The following is a 15574-nucleotide window of genomic DNA, read 5'->3' as shown; positions in this document are numbered from 1 at the left end:
AGCGTGGCGCATTGCATGCTGGAACAGGTAGTCTCTAACTCGGGGAACAGAGAAAGCGTCGCTGGAGCATTGCATGTTGGGACTTGTAGGCTGACTGGGAGTACGGCATGCTGGGCTTTGTAGGCTAGACAGCTAACCCAGTTTGTTCCTAGTCTGCCCGGGCAATTGCAGTGGAGAGCATTCAGAATGGGCGTGCATTCTGAACGGGCACTGAGCCACCATTTTGAAAATAATGTGTCCCTTAATTAACGATGAGCGTTGCACCATTGCTACCTCTCACTGTTTTATTTGTGAGTCTCCGGTGTTATAAAAGCTCCAGCTCTTGGGGTCATGTGATTACTTTTTAACATCTTAAGTTAGTTTCCAGCTCTCGTGTTTGTGGGGAAAAGCTTGTAAATGTGAGCCCTAAAGGCTCAGACAATAGAAGACAAATATCAAGGACCCCAACAATTATTATTTTAAAAATCTCATGATTCTGGAGTGGAGGCTGAGCTATGATTTTTATATGCTTCGGGTTGGCAGGAGTGGTATTGTCTTCTTGTGTCTCCTGGCATCCCATCATAAAATCCCCCAAACAACAAAAACATCAAAGACTGATTTTCACAGGTGCTGAGCGCTCAAAGTTCCTACAGACTGCAAATGGAGTTTGGGATGTGGAGCATTCCTGAAAACCTGGGCCTTGTATCAATGGTATGTGGAGAAAGAATGATTTCCTAATGTGTTTGGAGCAGAGATCATCTTTATGTTCCCTGTTTGTACAGTGCCTAGCACAATTGAGTCTTGGGCCGTGACTGGGGTTCCTAAGCACTGCCCGATAAGTTACTCATTTAATTATAATATCTTACTGATGTAGATTTATAAAGCCATAAAAGTACTCTTGCATGTCGCCACTTCACTGGGCCCAGATTTCACCTGCAGAGCGTTGATGCAAAGGCACATCCAAATAGGCATGGATGTTCTGATACTACTAGAACAGAATTTAAACTGGAAAAATAATATTTTTGCTAATTCAAACCAACTATCATTAGCCAAATTTCAAAAGAAGAAGGAAAGAGTGAATAGGAAGTAGAGTGAAAGGAGAAAAAGGGACAAAGGAGGAGGCTGAAAAGGGGGTAAAGGATGAAGGAGGGAAGGCAGAAAGGGAGGTTGAAGGGTAGGAAGGAGAAAGGGATTTGGGAGGAGAGACAGGTGCTGGGTAAAAGAGTCATCATCTCCCCTGGCTGAGCTAGCATCGCCTCTTGTGGGGTCCATGCCTGTGCACCCCCTTGGTACTCCCACATCCCCCGGCCTTCAATCCATTTCCCCCTTGCTGGAAGAAATTGACAAGCATTCACTCTGTGTGGAGGGAAGCGGGGGGAGAATGTGGGTGAATATGATTATTCTAACAGTCAAATCCAAACTGTCAGGGAGCAATTCCAAACCCAAGCAAGCAGAGAGAATAGGCAGGAGCTCCCTCCTCTCCTTGGCTGGCTTCCCTACTCTGTTTTTCTCTCCCCTCTCACTTTCTCCCTGTACCCATGGGTTTATTTTGCTCCTGTCTCTTTCTTTCCCTCATGTTCACATTCGCGACTTTGCTGCCACACCTCTACCTTACCTGACCCCCTGTTAACTCCTCCCCCACCCTTGCACAGACCTTGTTGGGTGTCCAGCTGCCATCACTGAACTTCGCCAAAATCTTCTGTTGACTATCCAGCTGCCTGCTCGCTGTTGGCCAACATCCCCAACTCCCCAGAGCCTCCCATTGTGGCTGGTAGTGTGGTCTCATAGTGAAGGCACAGGCCTAGAAGCCCTCCCCACTGCCCTGCATCTTGTGTTGTCATTTACACCTGTGCAAAGTAGGAGGCGAGTGAACACAATTCAGATCTGGCAGCACTGCACGCTCACTTTTGTTAAGATAAGTTCCTGTCTGCATCCTAAAAGACTTGCCCATACCGATATTGCCCTGGCCTCTTCCTTTGTCAGTCAGTGTTAAAGGCATTCTGAACTATATGCATTTCCTCACCTTTTGGGGGCGAAGCCAGACTTTCAGGCGCCTGCTCCTCTACTTGGTGTAAACTTTGCTTGTACCAATCAGAAACGAACACACACAGTTTTTGGGCCCCGTCCCCTATGACACTTCTATGATGTCATAGTGGGTATTTTAGGCTGGTCTGCCATGTGCAGGCAGAAGAGAAGAAAGAAAAACGAATCCTGTGTACCTTGTGCACACCCGTAACTGAGCCTGATCCACCTCGAAGCCTCTCTCAGCTCACGTGTTTTAAGCAGAGTTTCTACGTTTGCCGGTCGTTATGAGTTGTTTTGTATTCGTAAGTATTGGTTATTACTAAATGCTGCATCCGTGTTTATAAATATTGTTTACTGCATCTTTGTTTATAAATATTGTTTAATAGTAAATACTTTAGCCATTGTATGTTTTAAGTTCCATTAACCCTATTAGCTAATCATACGCTGCTCCCCTACCCCTTGTAACTATCTCCAATAAAACTTTTAATTAATTAATTTTAGTTGTGTGCGTGCCTGCAGTTTGCATCGTGACCCAGACCCTCCTTGCATCCCTTACCTATACAGTCTATTGCCACGTGCAGCCTGGTAAATAACAGCTCTGCATTTTTCTTTTACCCCTAAAAGTACATGGCAATCTACAACTTTGTGCAGGTGAAAAGGATCCCACAAGGTGCGAGGCAATAGAGAATCAGGCCCTTGGATTCAGGACTCCTGGGTTCTATTCTCACGGGCTTGAGGCATGTCCTTAGATACCTCGCTTCTCTCGGTCCCTCAGTTTTCCCATCTGTACAATGGGGGGTGATGATACTTGGCTACATTCATTGCTGTTTGATAAAGTGCTTTGTGATGCTCATAGCGAAGGTGTTTTCTTCTGAAGGACAGGAGCCCGATGGCTTGGGGCATTTAACTCTAGACTGGACAAAGCTTTAGAAAAATATTGTGCAGAGAACAATCCTGGAGTCAGCTACTATGCCATGGAGTTCTCAAATACTTGCATAGCACAGACCATATCTTAACAGAGGGTGGGTGTCCTGTGGACACATTCCTTCTCATTCACAATCACGCAGCCCACTTCTCATCCCACTGACGATCAAATAACATCAGTGACCAGAACAAGTGTTTATGTGGGAAAGTATCTTTGGGAAAGCATTTAGGGTTTTTTTAGCTTCTTCTAAAGCAACGGAGCAGCAGGAAAGGAGGAGCCACCAGCACTACTGACCAGACAGGTTTCCGTGGACCATCAGTGAATGCTCTGCAAGCCAATGGTGATCAACAGATCCTAGCTTGGGAGCCATTAGACTTGACACCCTGATTGGTGCTTTTCGTCTGTGGTGATAGTACTTTAGGGATGCAACCGAATAGAGCAGGAGCTTTCAATGAACTCCATGCAGTTGAATAAAGCTGTTGGTTAACAAATACATCCGTGGCTCGTGACTCTGCCTGCCCTCTTTCTGTGTGAAACTGCTGCGGCTGTGAGCAGAGCTGGACCCCCTTCACTTTAAACAGCACTGGCAGGGCCTTCTCTGGGATGGACTTTGGAACCTGGAATCGGAGCACTGGAGGGAACTGTGAGAGGTCATCCAATCCAGTCCCCTGCACTCGTGGCAGGACTAAATATTATCTAGGCCATCCTGACAGGTGTTTGTCTAGTGGACTCTTAAAAATCTTCAATGATGGAGATTCCACAATCTCCCTGTACATTTACCCCTTGCTTGTCAGAACCTTTCACAACTTCTTGGGTGCCCACACACTGCAAAGATGCGGAAAACTTTTCATGAATGATTTGGGAGGAAATGGGCAGGAAATAGGGACTGGATATTATGGCCGTTATCTGGGGTGCTTGCATTAATGATGCATCAGTGTTGGAGTACTGGTGGCTTGACACCATTGTCAGTTTCCTTAATAGTTATTTTGATTTTTGTCCTTTCAGTGTCTTGAAAGCTGCTTGCCTCCGGGATTGGTGATCTGCAATCTACCTACATGAATCTTAGGGCATCAATTCAAGGAGCTCACAGTAACACAGGATATTACATTGGCACAGTGATGGTGTAGGCACATACAGCACCTAACCGGAACCTGCTCGGTGTGCAGAAACCTGAGCCACACGCTGAGGGTTATCTCCTCTTTTTCTTGGAGGGCTGTGGGATATGTCATTCACCCCTGGGCAGCCCACCGGGTGCATCAGAATGAGACCAGCAGAGGTCTGTACTATACCTCAGAGCTGGACTAGATGGCCTCTTAAAGTCTTTTTCCGCCCTGCCTTCCAATGAGGCTATGCACAAGCTCAAACTGGATGATCAGAATGACCCCTTCTAACCTTAAAACCCAGCACATTAGTTTCCTATCTCCTCTGACAGACGGGGAGAGTGGCAGAGCAGGAAGCCTGCCTTTCTAGTAGCACAGGTGGGTGTAGCATCCAATCTGCTGTTGAACAGCTATCAGCTATACCCTACATCAGTGCTTCTCAAAGTTGGGCTGCCGCTTGTTCAGGGAAAGCTCCCTGGCAGGCCGGGCCAGTTTGTTTACCTGCTGCATCCTCCGGTTTGGCTGATCGTGGCTCCCACTGGCTGCAGTTCACCGCTCCAGGCGAATGGGGGCTGCAGGAAGGGCGGCCAGCACATCCCTCAGCCTGCTCCACTTCCCGCAGTCCCCATTGACCTGGAGCGGCGAACCACAGCCAGTGGGAGCTGCAATCAGCCGAACCTGCAGACGTAGCAGGTAAACAAGCTGGCCTGGCCTGGCCTGGCCTGCCAGGGGGCCTTCCCAACTGAGAAGCACCGCCCTATATGTGTCATTCCCTCCACCCATTGCACTTCTTTTCTCCTGCCCCACAGCCCATTTTCATGATGCAAAAAAAAAAAGATCAGCTTAGCTAGGGTGATGCCATAAGCCTTCTGCCTGCCAAACGTGCCTGTACGTCTGCATGAAGTCTAACTTGGATTGCAAGACTTCCTGGGTTCTGGGACCCATCCCATCTTATGCACACCCAGGGCATGACAAAAATAGCAATGAATGTAAACTGGCTGCCTTGTCCTGCTCCTAGCTGCTCTGGTCCTAACGAGCTTGTTTTCTGGGATACGACAGGAAGCACTGGAACCAAGGGAAGGATGAGGTTTTAATCTCTACAGCTGATATATTGGAAGGGCTACTCCATTTTGACATGCACTGATGAAGCCCTGTGTAAGTGCAAATAGATGAGCCAGACTGGATAGGTTTCTCTTCCCTACACTTATCAGCCTTACTCTTTAATTCCTTCAAACTCAAGTGTAGCCATGCTAGAGCTACTAGCTGAGGCATCAAGCAGCTGCATCAGAAAAACCAATGCTGGGACTCTGCCCAGCAACACAGAGCACCACCAGTTAGGCCTCGAGGTCAGCAGCAGGGAAAGGTGTGTGATTGACTGAAAGAGAAAGACTCATAGGTCAGAAGGGACCAATATGATCATCTAGTCTGACCCCCTGCACAAGGCAGGCCACAGAACCCTACCCATCCACTTTTATAACAACCCCTAACCCAGGACTGAGTTATTGAAATCCTCAAAATTGGTTTGAAGACCTCAAGCTGCAGAGAATCCACCAGCAAGCGACCCATGCCCCACGCTGCAGGGGAAGGCGAAAAAGTTCCAGGGCCCCTGCCAATCCACCCTGGAGGAAAATTCCTTCCTGACCCGAAGAGAGACCAAATTTAGGTGTTCACAGCCGAAAAGAAGGGAATTTAAAAGGTTAGGAAATAAAATGTAACCAGGAAGTGAAGAGAGAGATAAGAGACAGGAAAAGACAAATGATCACAGGGGAGAAAAAGCTTCCTGGATTTTGTGCACACTCAGGCCAAGCCTGATTGCTGGCCGCTACTGCCTGACTCAGCAGCACTGATCCCTCAGACTAGACAAGGGCAAGCGAAGATAAACCACACTAGGCTCAACTGATGCAAACTCCAACTTGTCCATGTCTACACCTATGATGCGAAATTCAGCCTAGAAAAGAACGAGCAGGTTAGCATTGTTTCATCTGGGGGTTCTTGTTAACCCTAGGTACCCTGTGAATGCTCAGCTGTATTTTACAGTATAGTGAGTGACATGTTTAACACAATGTGCTTTCCGAGCATCAACCGGCCTTTAGAGGGAGCACAACTAGAGCCATCAATGACAGCCAATGGCTGATTTGGGGTAACTGCGTAGAAACAAGCCCTTGGAGAGATCGCTCAAGGTCCCATTGTCCTGGCTGTAGCCCAGTGGAGCTAGCGATTTCAAATGCAGTGCTTCACACGAACCCAACTCGTTCCAAGAAATAACCCAACGGGTCAAGTTAGAGAGAAACTGAGCATGGTGTTAATATAAGGGTTGCTGGGGAGTAGTCAAACACATCTGTCCTGTGCATCTTAGGCCCAGCCTGCCTTGGCATATGTCCACATCTCTCTACGCCTACAGGACTATGAAATGAGAGCAAATACCAGCCACACACAGACAGCCACCCTCTTCTCCCCCCACACACACCTTTTATTATTTTTGGCTTGACACTGATGAAGCCCAAACACACCAGGAAGGAAATAAATGGATGACATTTTTTGTATCTTTTTATTTACAACAGGATTAAAAAATGCTTGCCCATGAATGACTGATGACCTCCCATATTCAATCTGGCTTTGTCAGAGACACACTGTGGAGGACCATAGACGCCGACAGACACGAAGGACAGAAGCAGTAAATACTAAGCACTGATATCTAATGAGGCTTTGCTTTTATTTTTAGTTTTTTAAACCACAGACTAAGGCAGTGAGTCGCTGGGTCAATTTTTTGTTTGTTTGGCTGTTTAAAGCAGCAAAAGTTCATCACTTAAATTAAATCACGACCCTAGGCAGGCTGCAGGAGTTCTCTGTCAACCACCCCATTCAGTTAATGAAGACTGAGGTAGGAGGCTGTTGTGAAATGGAGCTGAGTTAAGGCCCAAAAGCAGTTAGCAAACTAGCCAAGGTAGCGAAAGTCTGGCTCACGAGGAGGTAAAAGCCCAGGAAATACTTAGCCCACACTAGAACATGCAGGGGGAAGTAAACACTTCTATGCAGCTGGGAGCCTTTTTAAATCAGTTGTTTTCTTTTTTGAAAAAGAAGTCAGCTTTAATTCTGGCTTAACTTTTCAGAGGTGCTGGGCCACTTCCAGCACCCATTGACTTTAACTGTAAATGGAATCACAGGTGCTGTGCACTTCTGAAAAGCAGAGCTTTTCTGCAAGTGATAGTCTTCTGAATATTACAGATGCCTGCTGGTGCCAGTCAACAGAGCTCAACCTAGCTTCATTGAAGCCAGTGGGTTTATAGCGCTGAGGATCTGGCCCATGGGTTTAAGGATTTGTCTACATGGGAAAACTGACTGGCATAATTACACTGCTAGTTATGCTGGAAAATTTCCCCACCTAGACACTCTTATGATGGAATAATTGTGCCTTTTTTCTGATTTTGCCTGTAGTACTTTTGAAGGGTTTAAATTTAATCAGAAAAAAGGCATTTTTAATCTGGAGTAAGTGTTCATATGGAGACATTTGTCAGTGTAACTGGAGAGGTATAATTATGCTGGTAAATTTCCTCATGTAGACTAAACCTAAGGAATCTCACCTGAAATTCAATGCTAAGATTGGCTATGCCCACCCATTAAAGTGACCACCACCACGGGCTTGTCAACATAAAAAAATTGTACCACTAACTACACAGATGCAGTTATACCAATGTAAAGGTGCTTATACCAGGACAGTTTATTCTGCTAAGTGAAGGCAGAATAAGCTATGCCAGTATAACTACATCTAGACTAGGGCTTGTTACTGGTCTAATTACAGTGGTAGGAAATCACCCCTCCCACTGAAAAAACTGTATTTGTACAAAAACTGTGCAGGCTAAGCCAGCGAAAGGAACTTAAGTGATGGAGTAATGAAGGGTCCCCTGCACACCCCAACCTACCCATTTCAGTGACATGAAGTTGCTTGTTTCACACCAAATGCAGGTAATGCTACAGCTCTGTGCAAAGCTATTTATGTTAAAGAACAGAACTTTTGCCCTATTTATCCACCCCAGAGCCTAAAGGGAGGAAGGGCCAGGTTGTCAAAAAATGTAAGGAATTAGGTGCTTAAAATACCTTTGAGGATCTAGGCCCAATCTGCTGAGTTTGTATCCTGATCTCTCTTCTCCACTCAGTTTGGGCCCAACTTTGATTGAGATGCATAGAATCCAATCTCTTAGCCTTTCCCAATCACACACAAGTTTGGCTACTGTGGACCACAAAGTGGTTCACCAGTGACCCCATGCCAGTGCCTCTGCAGCTGGTAACCTGGCCTCCATAACAATGTATCTTGGTAGAATTAATTGCAGTTGAGTTCCCATCAAAGTGGCAGGATGGAAATAGCAGATGCAAGCTCAGTGGGAACAATGATCTTGCTCATATCTGCCACTGCCCAACCAAATTATTGCACAAAAAGAGCTACAGGCCAACACAGTAACAAGGAACATACATTATGCACAAAAATGAGAGACTGACAGTGTGAGCCACGATTGTTGGAATAACTGGGTATGGGGAAAAAACCAACACCACACAACTATGTAAATTAGCATCGCAGCTGCTGTTCAGAAAAAACTGGACGAGGTCCATAAACCATTAGGAGCATTTGTGCTGAATAGCATCCAATCAGAACCAGCTTTTACTTTTAATAATAAATTACATTTCTGACTATCTTTTAAATCCAAAAAGACAGGCCTTAAGGGTAAGCTAATGTGTGATCCCCAAAAGAGGTTAAATATTTGACAGAACGCCACTGGGAACAATGGTGACCCTGCCAGGAACTTGCTTTACAACTCCTGTAACCACTTCTCCCATTCACCTAATCTCAGATCTAACCTTAATTCAGATCAGTTAATTTGCTGGTCTCTAAGACAGCGATCCCCAAACTGTGGGGCATACCATTGAAAATGTGGAGGGGTGCGCAAGGGGGCCCAGATCAGTCCCAAGAGGAGGCATGAGGGAGTGCCACCCAGCCCTGCCCCCAGACCAGCTTCCGCCCCAGCTCTGCCCTCATTCCCACAAGTCTCCACCTCTAGCCCCAGCTCCGCCGTCAGCCCAAGCTCCTCTCCTGAGTGGATTATGCTGTAATGAAAGGGAGGCGGATATCAAACCACATGGTCAAAATCTCCATGACGTCTTCAAAATTAGACCCGGCTCCTAAAAACAGTGCAACCCCTGAATAGTTTCACTTGTGGGAACAGTCCCATAGACTACTCAGATTAGTAAATCCATTCCTGAGCATAAATGCCAAAGAATCAGGGCCTGTTTCAGCTACATCTTTCGATCAATTTTGAGTGCTAACTGCTGTTTGAGACTCCAGCTCAACAAAACACTTAAGCATGTGACTAAAGAGGGATGGACTTGGATATTTAAAGGGCTTTACTGAATTGAGGTCAAAACTAGAAAGATGCAGTTCAATTCCACTGCCATGTACTGCAGTTGGAGACAGCTTTTGGAGGGACACCATCAGAGGAATACGAAAGTGTCCACATGGCCATATCTGTGAGAAGGCATTAGCTTTGGCTAGTATTTGACAGCTGCTTCTGGACCTTGCTCGAAGATGGTAGAAGTCAGAATGACTGAAACAAACAGAACTCAGTACAGTCACCCACGTCTGAAGAGGGAGGTTGGAAAACCTTTTAAATAAAATTGTTTTCATGGTGTGAGATTGAAACAAACAAAACACCACCAGTTTCCACTCTACAGCTTTGCTTGGAGTTGAGCCTTTAAGTGAAACCCGTCGTCTCAGCGTCAGTAGATGATCAGTGACTTCACAAGCTGGTAGACATACACTAAGGACAGCACAATTACGTGTGGGCACATTTTATTCTCTCAATGCACTCGCACATTGTTTCTGCTCAACAGCAAAAGCTTTATTGATTCAAAATGTTACCCCTTTGTTTCCCCCTCTATCTTCCGTTGTGTAGTTTCCCCCTGCCCCTTCCATTTCCAATCACAGCATTATCTATGCTTTGAGTTCCAAATTTTCCCAGAAGCAGCTAGTTGACAATTCAGTCAAATAAGTATTTTTTTCCTCCCCAAGAACCATATAAATTACATGCAAAACATTGTACATAGAGATTAAATAATATCAAAATGCAAATACAGATCAGGTGCACTTTAAGCTGGACTCTAGGATATGGCAAACACACCAGGGTACATATTGCTTTGAAACCACCATTGTTTTTAATGTCATGCATACCACATAATATTCAGTCTTTTATTTTGTCATTTTTTTCTTTTTTTTTTTAAATACAAAAATACCAGTGCTTATTATACTAGTTACTGAAAAAAAAGAAACAAGTTCAAACCTGCGTGCTCTTTTCAAAAGAAAGATTTTGGTTATTTTGTTTTTGTTTTGTTTTAGAGTCAGATAAATATATACAAAGTGTATATTTTTGTATATATATTTATTTAGGGTTAGGAAATAAACTAAAGGCCATTTTAGCCATGGACTTTGCTGAAAGGCTAATTAACTTAAAATCCCAACCACAGCCCCCTTTTTAGGGGGCCAGCAGGGACATCAGAGGCAAAAGCACAAGAGGTCAGACAGCCAAGAGGAAGAGATGGGCAGAATTACTGACAAGGAAAGGGAAAAGAGACACCATCACTAATAGGACAGCACAAGCCACAAAGCAGCATTGTTTTTGACCCATAAATTCTAGGTAAGCCTGAAGGAGTTATGGTCAGTTATGATATCAGGCCAAAGTTATATTCACCACAACTATACTTAGCTTGTCCTTCTCTCGGAAAGATTTACTGCGAGAATATGTGCGGGGGAGTTGATTTTTCAGAGCACATTTCAGGAGATCCTTTTGGATAGCTCAGCGAATTGGTAAATTCACAAGGAGGTGGGGACAGCAGAAGTTGAAGTCATCTAAGACTTTCTCATGGCACAAACAGAACCTACCATCACCCTTCCCCTCCTCTTGGGGCTGTAGCTCCCAGAGACAACTGTCAACAGCCATTTGCCCTAACACACATGTGAAGGCAGAAAACCTGGGGACATATGAAAAGCAAAGGCCTTGACTGTTGGGGGAAAAAAAATATGAGTCCCTGCCTGGTGGAACATTAGAAGAAGTCACTATAGGAACTGATCTTCTTGAAGAGCCCTTCCTCAGAGGGCCTGATCCAGAACCCATTGAAGGCTGTGGGAGTCTGCAGTGGGCTTTGAATTGACTCTTCCTCGGCATGATCCAAAGTTAAACCCGCCACAAGTTGTCTACACTCCCACCAGAGAAAGCTTCTAGATGAGGGACAGACTGAACATATATCAAAAGGAAGTATGTTCCTCTGCCTCAGCTCATTTATTTTTACAGCCTACCCATGGCTAAAATTCAGTTTAGTATTTTTCCTTCTGGAGATTTTATTTTTCTTGTTTTATTTTAATTTTTTTCCTTAAAAAACTTATTGCACAAAACCATTGAAAATTAAAGTCAGATCCCTGTGCAAATAAACACTCACCTTCCAAACCTAATCACATGACGAACGCTCCTACACATGGATATTCACCATTGCACACAGGAAGTGATGTAATGTCTTTGGTACCAATCCGCCGCTTGATTTAACAAAACAAAAAACAGACCCTACCCTTAAGAATTGGATGCAAAATTGTTTAGAGTGTTTTAATAACACAGCATTCCAAAACAAGTTAACACGTATCACAGGATATTACTTCATTTCCTGTCTGACATGGCACTATCTGTTTAATTTTTTCCCTCCCACTCGTTCTGTTGGCAGTAAAAAATAAAATAAAAACATCTCTCCATCTTTCAAGGCATGTTTTAAGAAATTAATTTAGGCTATCATGCCTTTTAAATTGAAAGCACCATCTCTTTCTCTCCCCAGTTTAAGTTTCCTCAATAACTTAAGCCATAGTTAGCTGCTGCCAGTTTATCACTGAAACTAAATAGAAAAAAAAATATTTTACATAAAAAAGTATGCACAATAAACGCTTATACTTTAAGCAACCAGCCATACCAACATAATTTATATAAAAAACAGTTCTGTGTAATCCAACTAACTTTTAGTACAAAGATGGCTGCTCAGAGAAAGGAAGTTGATTGGAGTCTGACCAATCTTTAAGTTACCTGTCACTTTAAACTGCCAGTCATGTGATCACATTCCATTGCAGACACATGACTTACAGCTTTGTTTTTTTCCTTTAAACAAAATACATATGGCTGACTTAAAAATATCAGTTTCTGATCTAAAGAAAACTATATTTTTTGCATAATATTTATATATAATTATTCCCCGCCCACACACAATTGAAACGAGAACAAAAAATAAATTGACTAAAAAGGTAGACCAGACCCTCATGGTAACCTGCCAGTCACAGAAACTTCTGGGAGTGACTTTTTAAGTGCCTCCAAAGTTCCCCCCGCCCTGCCCAAAAGTTTTTTGTTTTTTTAAACAGGTCCGAGGTAATAAAAAAATATCAAAGAAACAAAATCAGTGTCCCCCAAAAGTATTTAATAAATATTCACGTAAACGCCCAAGAACACCATATTTTCATCTGTTGTGGGGTTGTTGTTTTTTTTTTGCAAGTATTTAAAATAGAAAAATGATCTTTTAAGCAATGTAAGCTTTAAAACAGAAAAACGAAAATCCTTTTCTCTTTCCCATCAGATAGGTCACGTAAGACCAAGAAACAGCTAAATTTCCCCCTTAATCTCTCCCAATTATAGCTCAGATGAAGACTGAAAGGAATGAAGGAAGCAAGTACGTTTTTCTGGATGAAAGGGGTGGGCTCTGATTTGCAATTAAGATGTACAGTGATGGTTATTTCTTCTTGGTATTGGCAGTTTGTGGAGCCTAGAATCCCCTCCTCTTTACTAGCCTTGGAGCAGAAGACCCTGTGAGAAGGACCTTTCATCGGTCTACCCTGAACAGATGTGGAATGAAGCGTGACAGCGCCAGGGCATGAGTCAGTGTTGGGTTGTTTAAGGAACACTTATTTCCTGGCAAAGTACCGGGCTCCCAAGTGGCAGACGGTGCTTTGGGCAGTGCTTGGAAAAGGCACGGGAGTTTTTGCTGTGCGTTCTTAAAAAAAAAGAAAAGAAAAGAATGATAACCTTCACTCGCTCATTAAGATATTTCTGCTTGTTAGGAAGGAGGCCAGGCAAGGCCTCCTGTCCCTTTTTTGTCACAAACCCTTTAATACAGACAGTTGCAAGTGGGTTCTCTCTCTGCTTCCAGGTACAGCTTTTAATTGAATAAGAGGGTAAAATAGGTAACCTTCTACACCATTTCTCAATGGCACCAATCTAGGACCAAACTCTGAGAGGCACAAAAAGTACCCAATGAAGTCAACAGGAGTTGCAGATATCTCCCATCACTCATGATTTGACCCTTTCTTGGCATCACAAGTGAGTTTGCTCAGAACTATTTCATTGAGTGGCTTCCCAGGTGATCAAAAGCTGAAGCCCAGGCCTCTCACCCTGCCACAGCCTAAATATGAGGGGACAAACCTAAAAAAACCCGTGAGACGCATTAACAATTAGCACAGGACACCTTGGAAAGGATTTCTCCAGCGTAAGTGATATTGGCTATGATCTTAGCTTCACAGACCATCATTTCTTGCATCTGTTTGTAGGACTGAGATGCAACAAGATCCAGGCAAGAGGGGAGGCAAATTAGGGTTTAAGGTGAAGAGGGGACCTCTGTGACAAGGGAGAGTGGGGCAAAGCCTAGCTATTAAGCCTCCTCTGAAGTTCTGATGAAAGAGGTGCCTTTCCCAGGAATAAGACAACCATGTTACAGGAGGATGCCCCTATTTGCAAATGGCTTCATCCAAACCTAAAAAAAGACACAGACAGGACAATTCCATCATGAGGCGGGTATGTACACTGAATGGGATTGTGCAGATATGACCACTGCAAATATGGCTTCCCCTACTACAGTCTCTCTTCTCTTTCCTAAGGGACCTGCAAAACGCAACAGGGATGGGTAGCCTTAAGTTGCCCCAGCCGTTCCATGAGCAGCTGGCACTCGATTCCCATCCAGACCCTGCCACTGCTTTGAAAAGGATGTACAGCACGTGGTATGTTCTTTGGGATGAACCTTAGCCGCGGCTAGCCTCACTCCAGGGCCAAAGGAATATTTAATTTGACAATATTAAAAAAAAAAACAAAAACCACACATGCAAAAACACCTCTGCTCACCAAAGTGGTTCAGAAATGATTTGCTATTAAAATTATGCATGAGTCTTGCCGACCGATATCATATAGTTCAAGAGCAAAAAGATGCATTTAAAAAGATCTGCAGAAAGTACGACTTCTTATTTCCAGTCATGGCAGTTCTTGGAGAACATTCCCAGCAATGGTGGCAGCATCTCCCGTGGGGCTTTGTAACAAAGCAGGGTCTTTTTCAAATCATATCTTAGCCAACATATTTAAGACTCTTAAATCACCCTCCTCCCTTGTTTTTAATCACAGTTAGCATGTTGGAAACAGAGAGACAAACACATACGAAGACAGAAAAGTAGTAAAGGTTAGGTACCATTTTTTCAAGGTGGAAGACTGGTTTACATACTCTAACCATCAGAGTCTCCCGCAGAGAATACCTGTTTGGTTTTTCCCTTTCCTCCTCTAACACAATTCAACATTTTTTCCCCCTGTTCAATTTTTAAATCTGTACTTTCATGCTGCTTCCCCCCTCTCCCACAAGTGTGATGTTATTGGAAGTCAAATCCCATAAGCTAAAAGACCCCCAAGTCACCCCACAAATGTACCCTCAGATGGCGAGTGCACATGTAAGACTATGTAAGACAATCTGAACCTTTTCTCTGAACGTGCATTTTTCAAAATGAAAAACTCCTACGGACACACGGAACCTGACTCAAGGAGAAGAAATATCAACTTGGCTGTTTCCCACCTAGGAAGTACCCACTGCAAACTGCTCCCTCCCCCCTCCATGGTACTCTGGTTCCTGCCAATAAATCATAAAAGGAAAACAAAATAGTATACATATGAGCAGTTAACACGAAGTGACCGCTCTGCAATATCAGTTATTGGTGCTGATATCACACGGGACTCAAGGTGAAGGAAATGAAGGGGGTATCAAAGTTCAAAGGTCAAACCGATGATTCCAGGCCGTCTAAGGGGCTTTCAAACTCCGGGACGGTGTTCTCGGCTAGATCGCTGTCCACCGCATTGTTATTTTGGTTGAGGGAGAAGGATTCACCTGGGGTACTCCCACCTTGGTTTTTGAGTCCGTCAGTCTTGGAGTCTTCTTCTGCGTCGTCGAGGAATGGGGTTTGAGGCTCGTCTTCCTCCAAGATGAACTCAGGGTGAGTTGAGAAGTTATGAATGGAGCTTCTGGATTCGGGTTTCTTGAGGCCTTCATATAAAGAGCTACGGAACGCATTCACCACTTTGATCTGTCAGGAGGTTGGGATGGAGGGTGGGGGATAAACAGAGAAGAGGTGAGAGGGGCCAAAGGGAGATCTCAGGGACTTCAGGTGAAAAATAAAAAGACAACAACACCACCACCACAACAGTACAGAACAAAACTCAATAAAAATAAG

The 15574-nt window shown here is 44.2% G+C and overlaps 1 protein-coding gene across 1 annotated transcript in view; it reads right to left on the bottom strand.

Moving 5' to 3' along the window:
- Positions 1-9851: 9851 nt before the first annotated feature.
- ATP2B4 (ATPase plasma membrane Ca2+ transporting 4) overlaps positions 9852-15574 on the bottom strand; it is a 107905-nt gene continuing 102182 nt past the window's right edge. The window contains 1 exon segment of the mRNA XM_030561479.1: positions 9852-15427. Within this exon segment, the coding sequence (XP_030417339.1) occupies positions 15122-15427 (306 nt within the window). The 3' untranslated portion in view covers positions 9852-15121.

The sequence above is a fragment of the Gopherus evgoodei genome, chromosome 4 (assembly GCF_007399415.2).
Source record: "Gopherus evgoodei ecotype Sinaloan lineage chromosome 4, rGopEvg1_v1.p, whole genome shotgun sequence".
In the NCBI taxonomy this organism is placed as follows: domain Eukaryota; kingdom Metazoa; phylum Chordata; order Testudines; family Testudinidae; genus Gopherus; species Gopherus evgoodei.
Note: the sequence above shows the minus strand (reverse complement) of the source record. Positions and strands in the feature narration are given on the sequence as shown.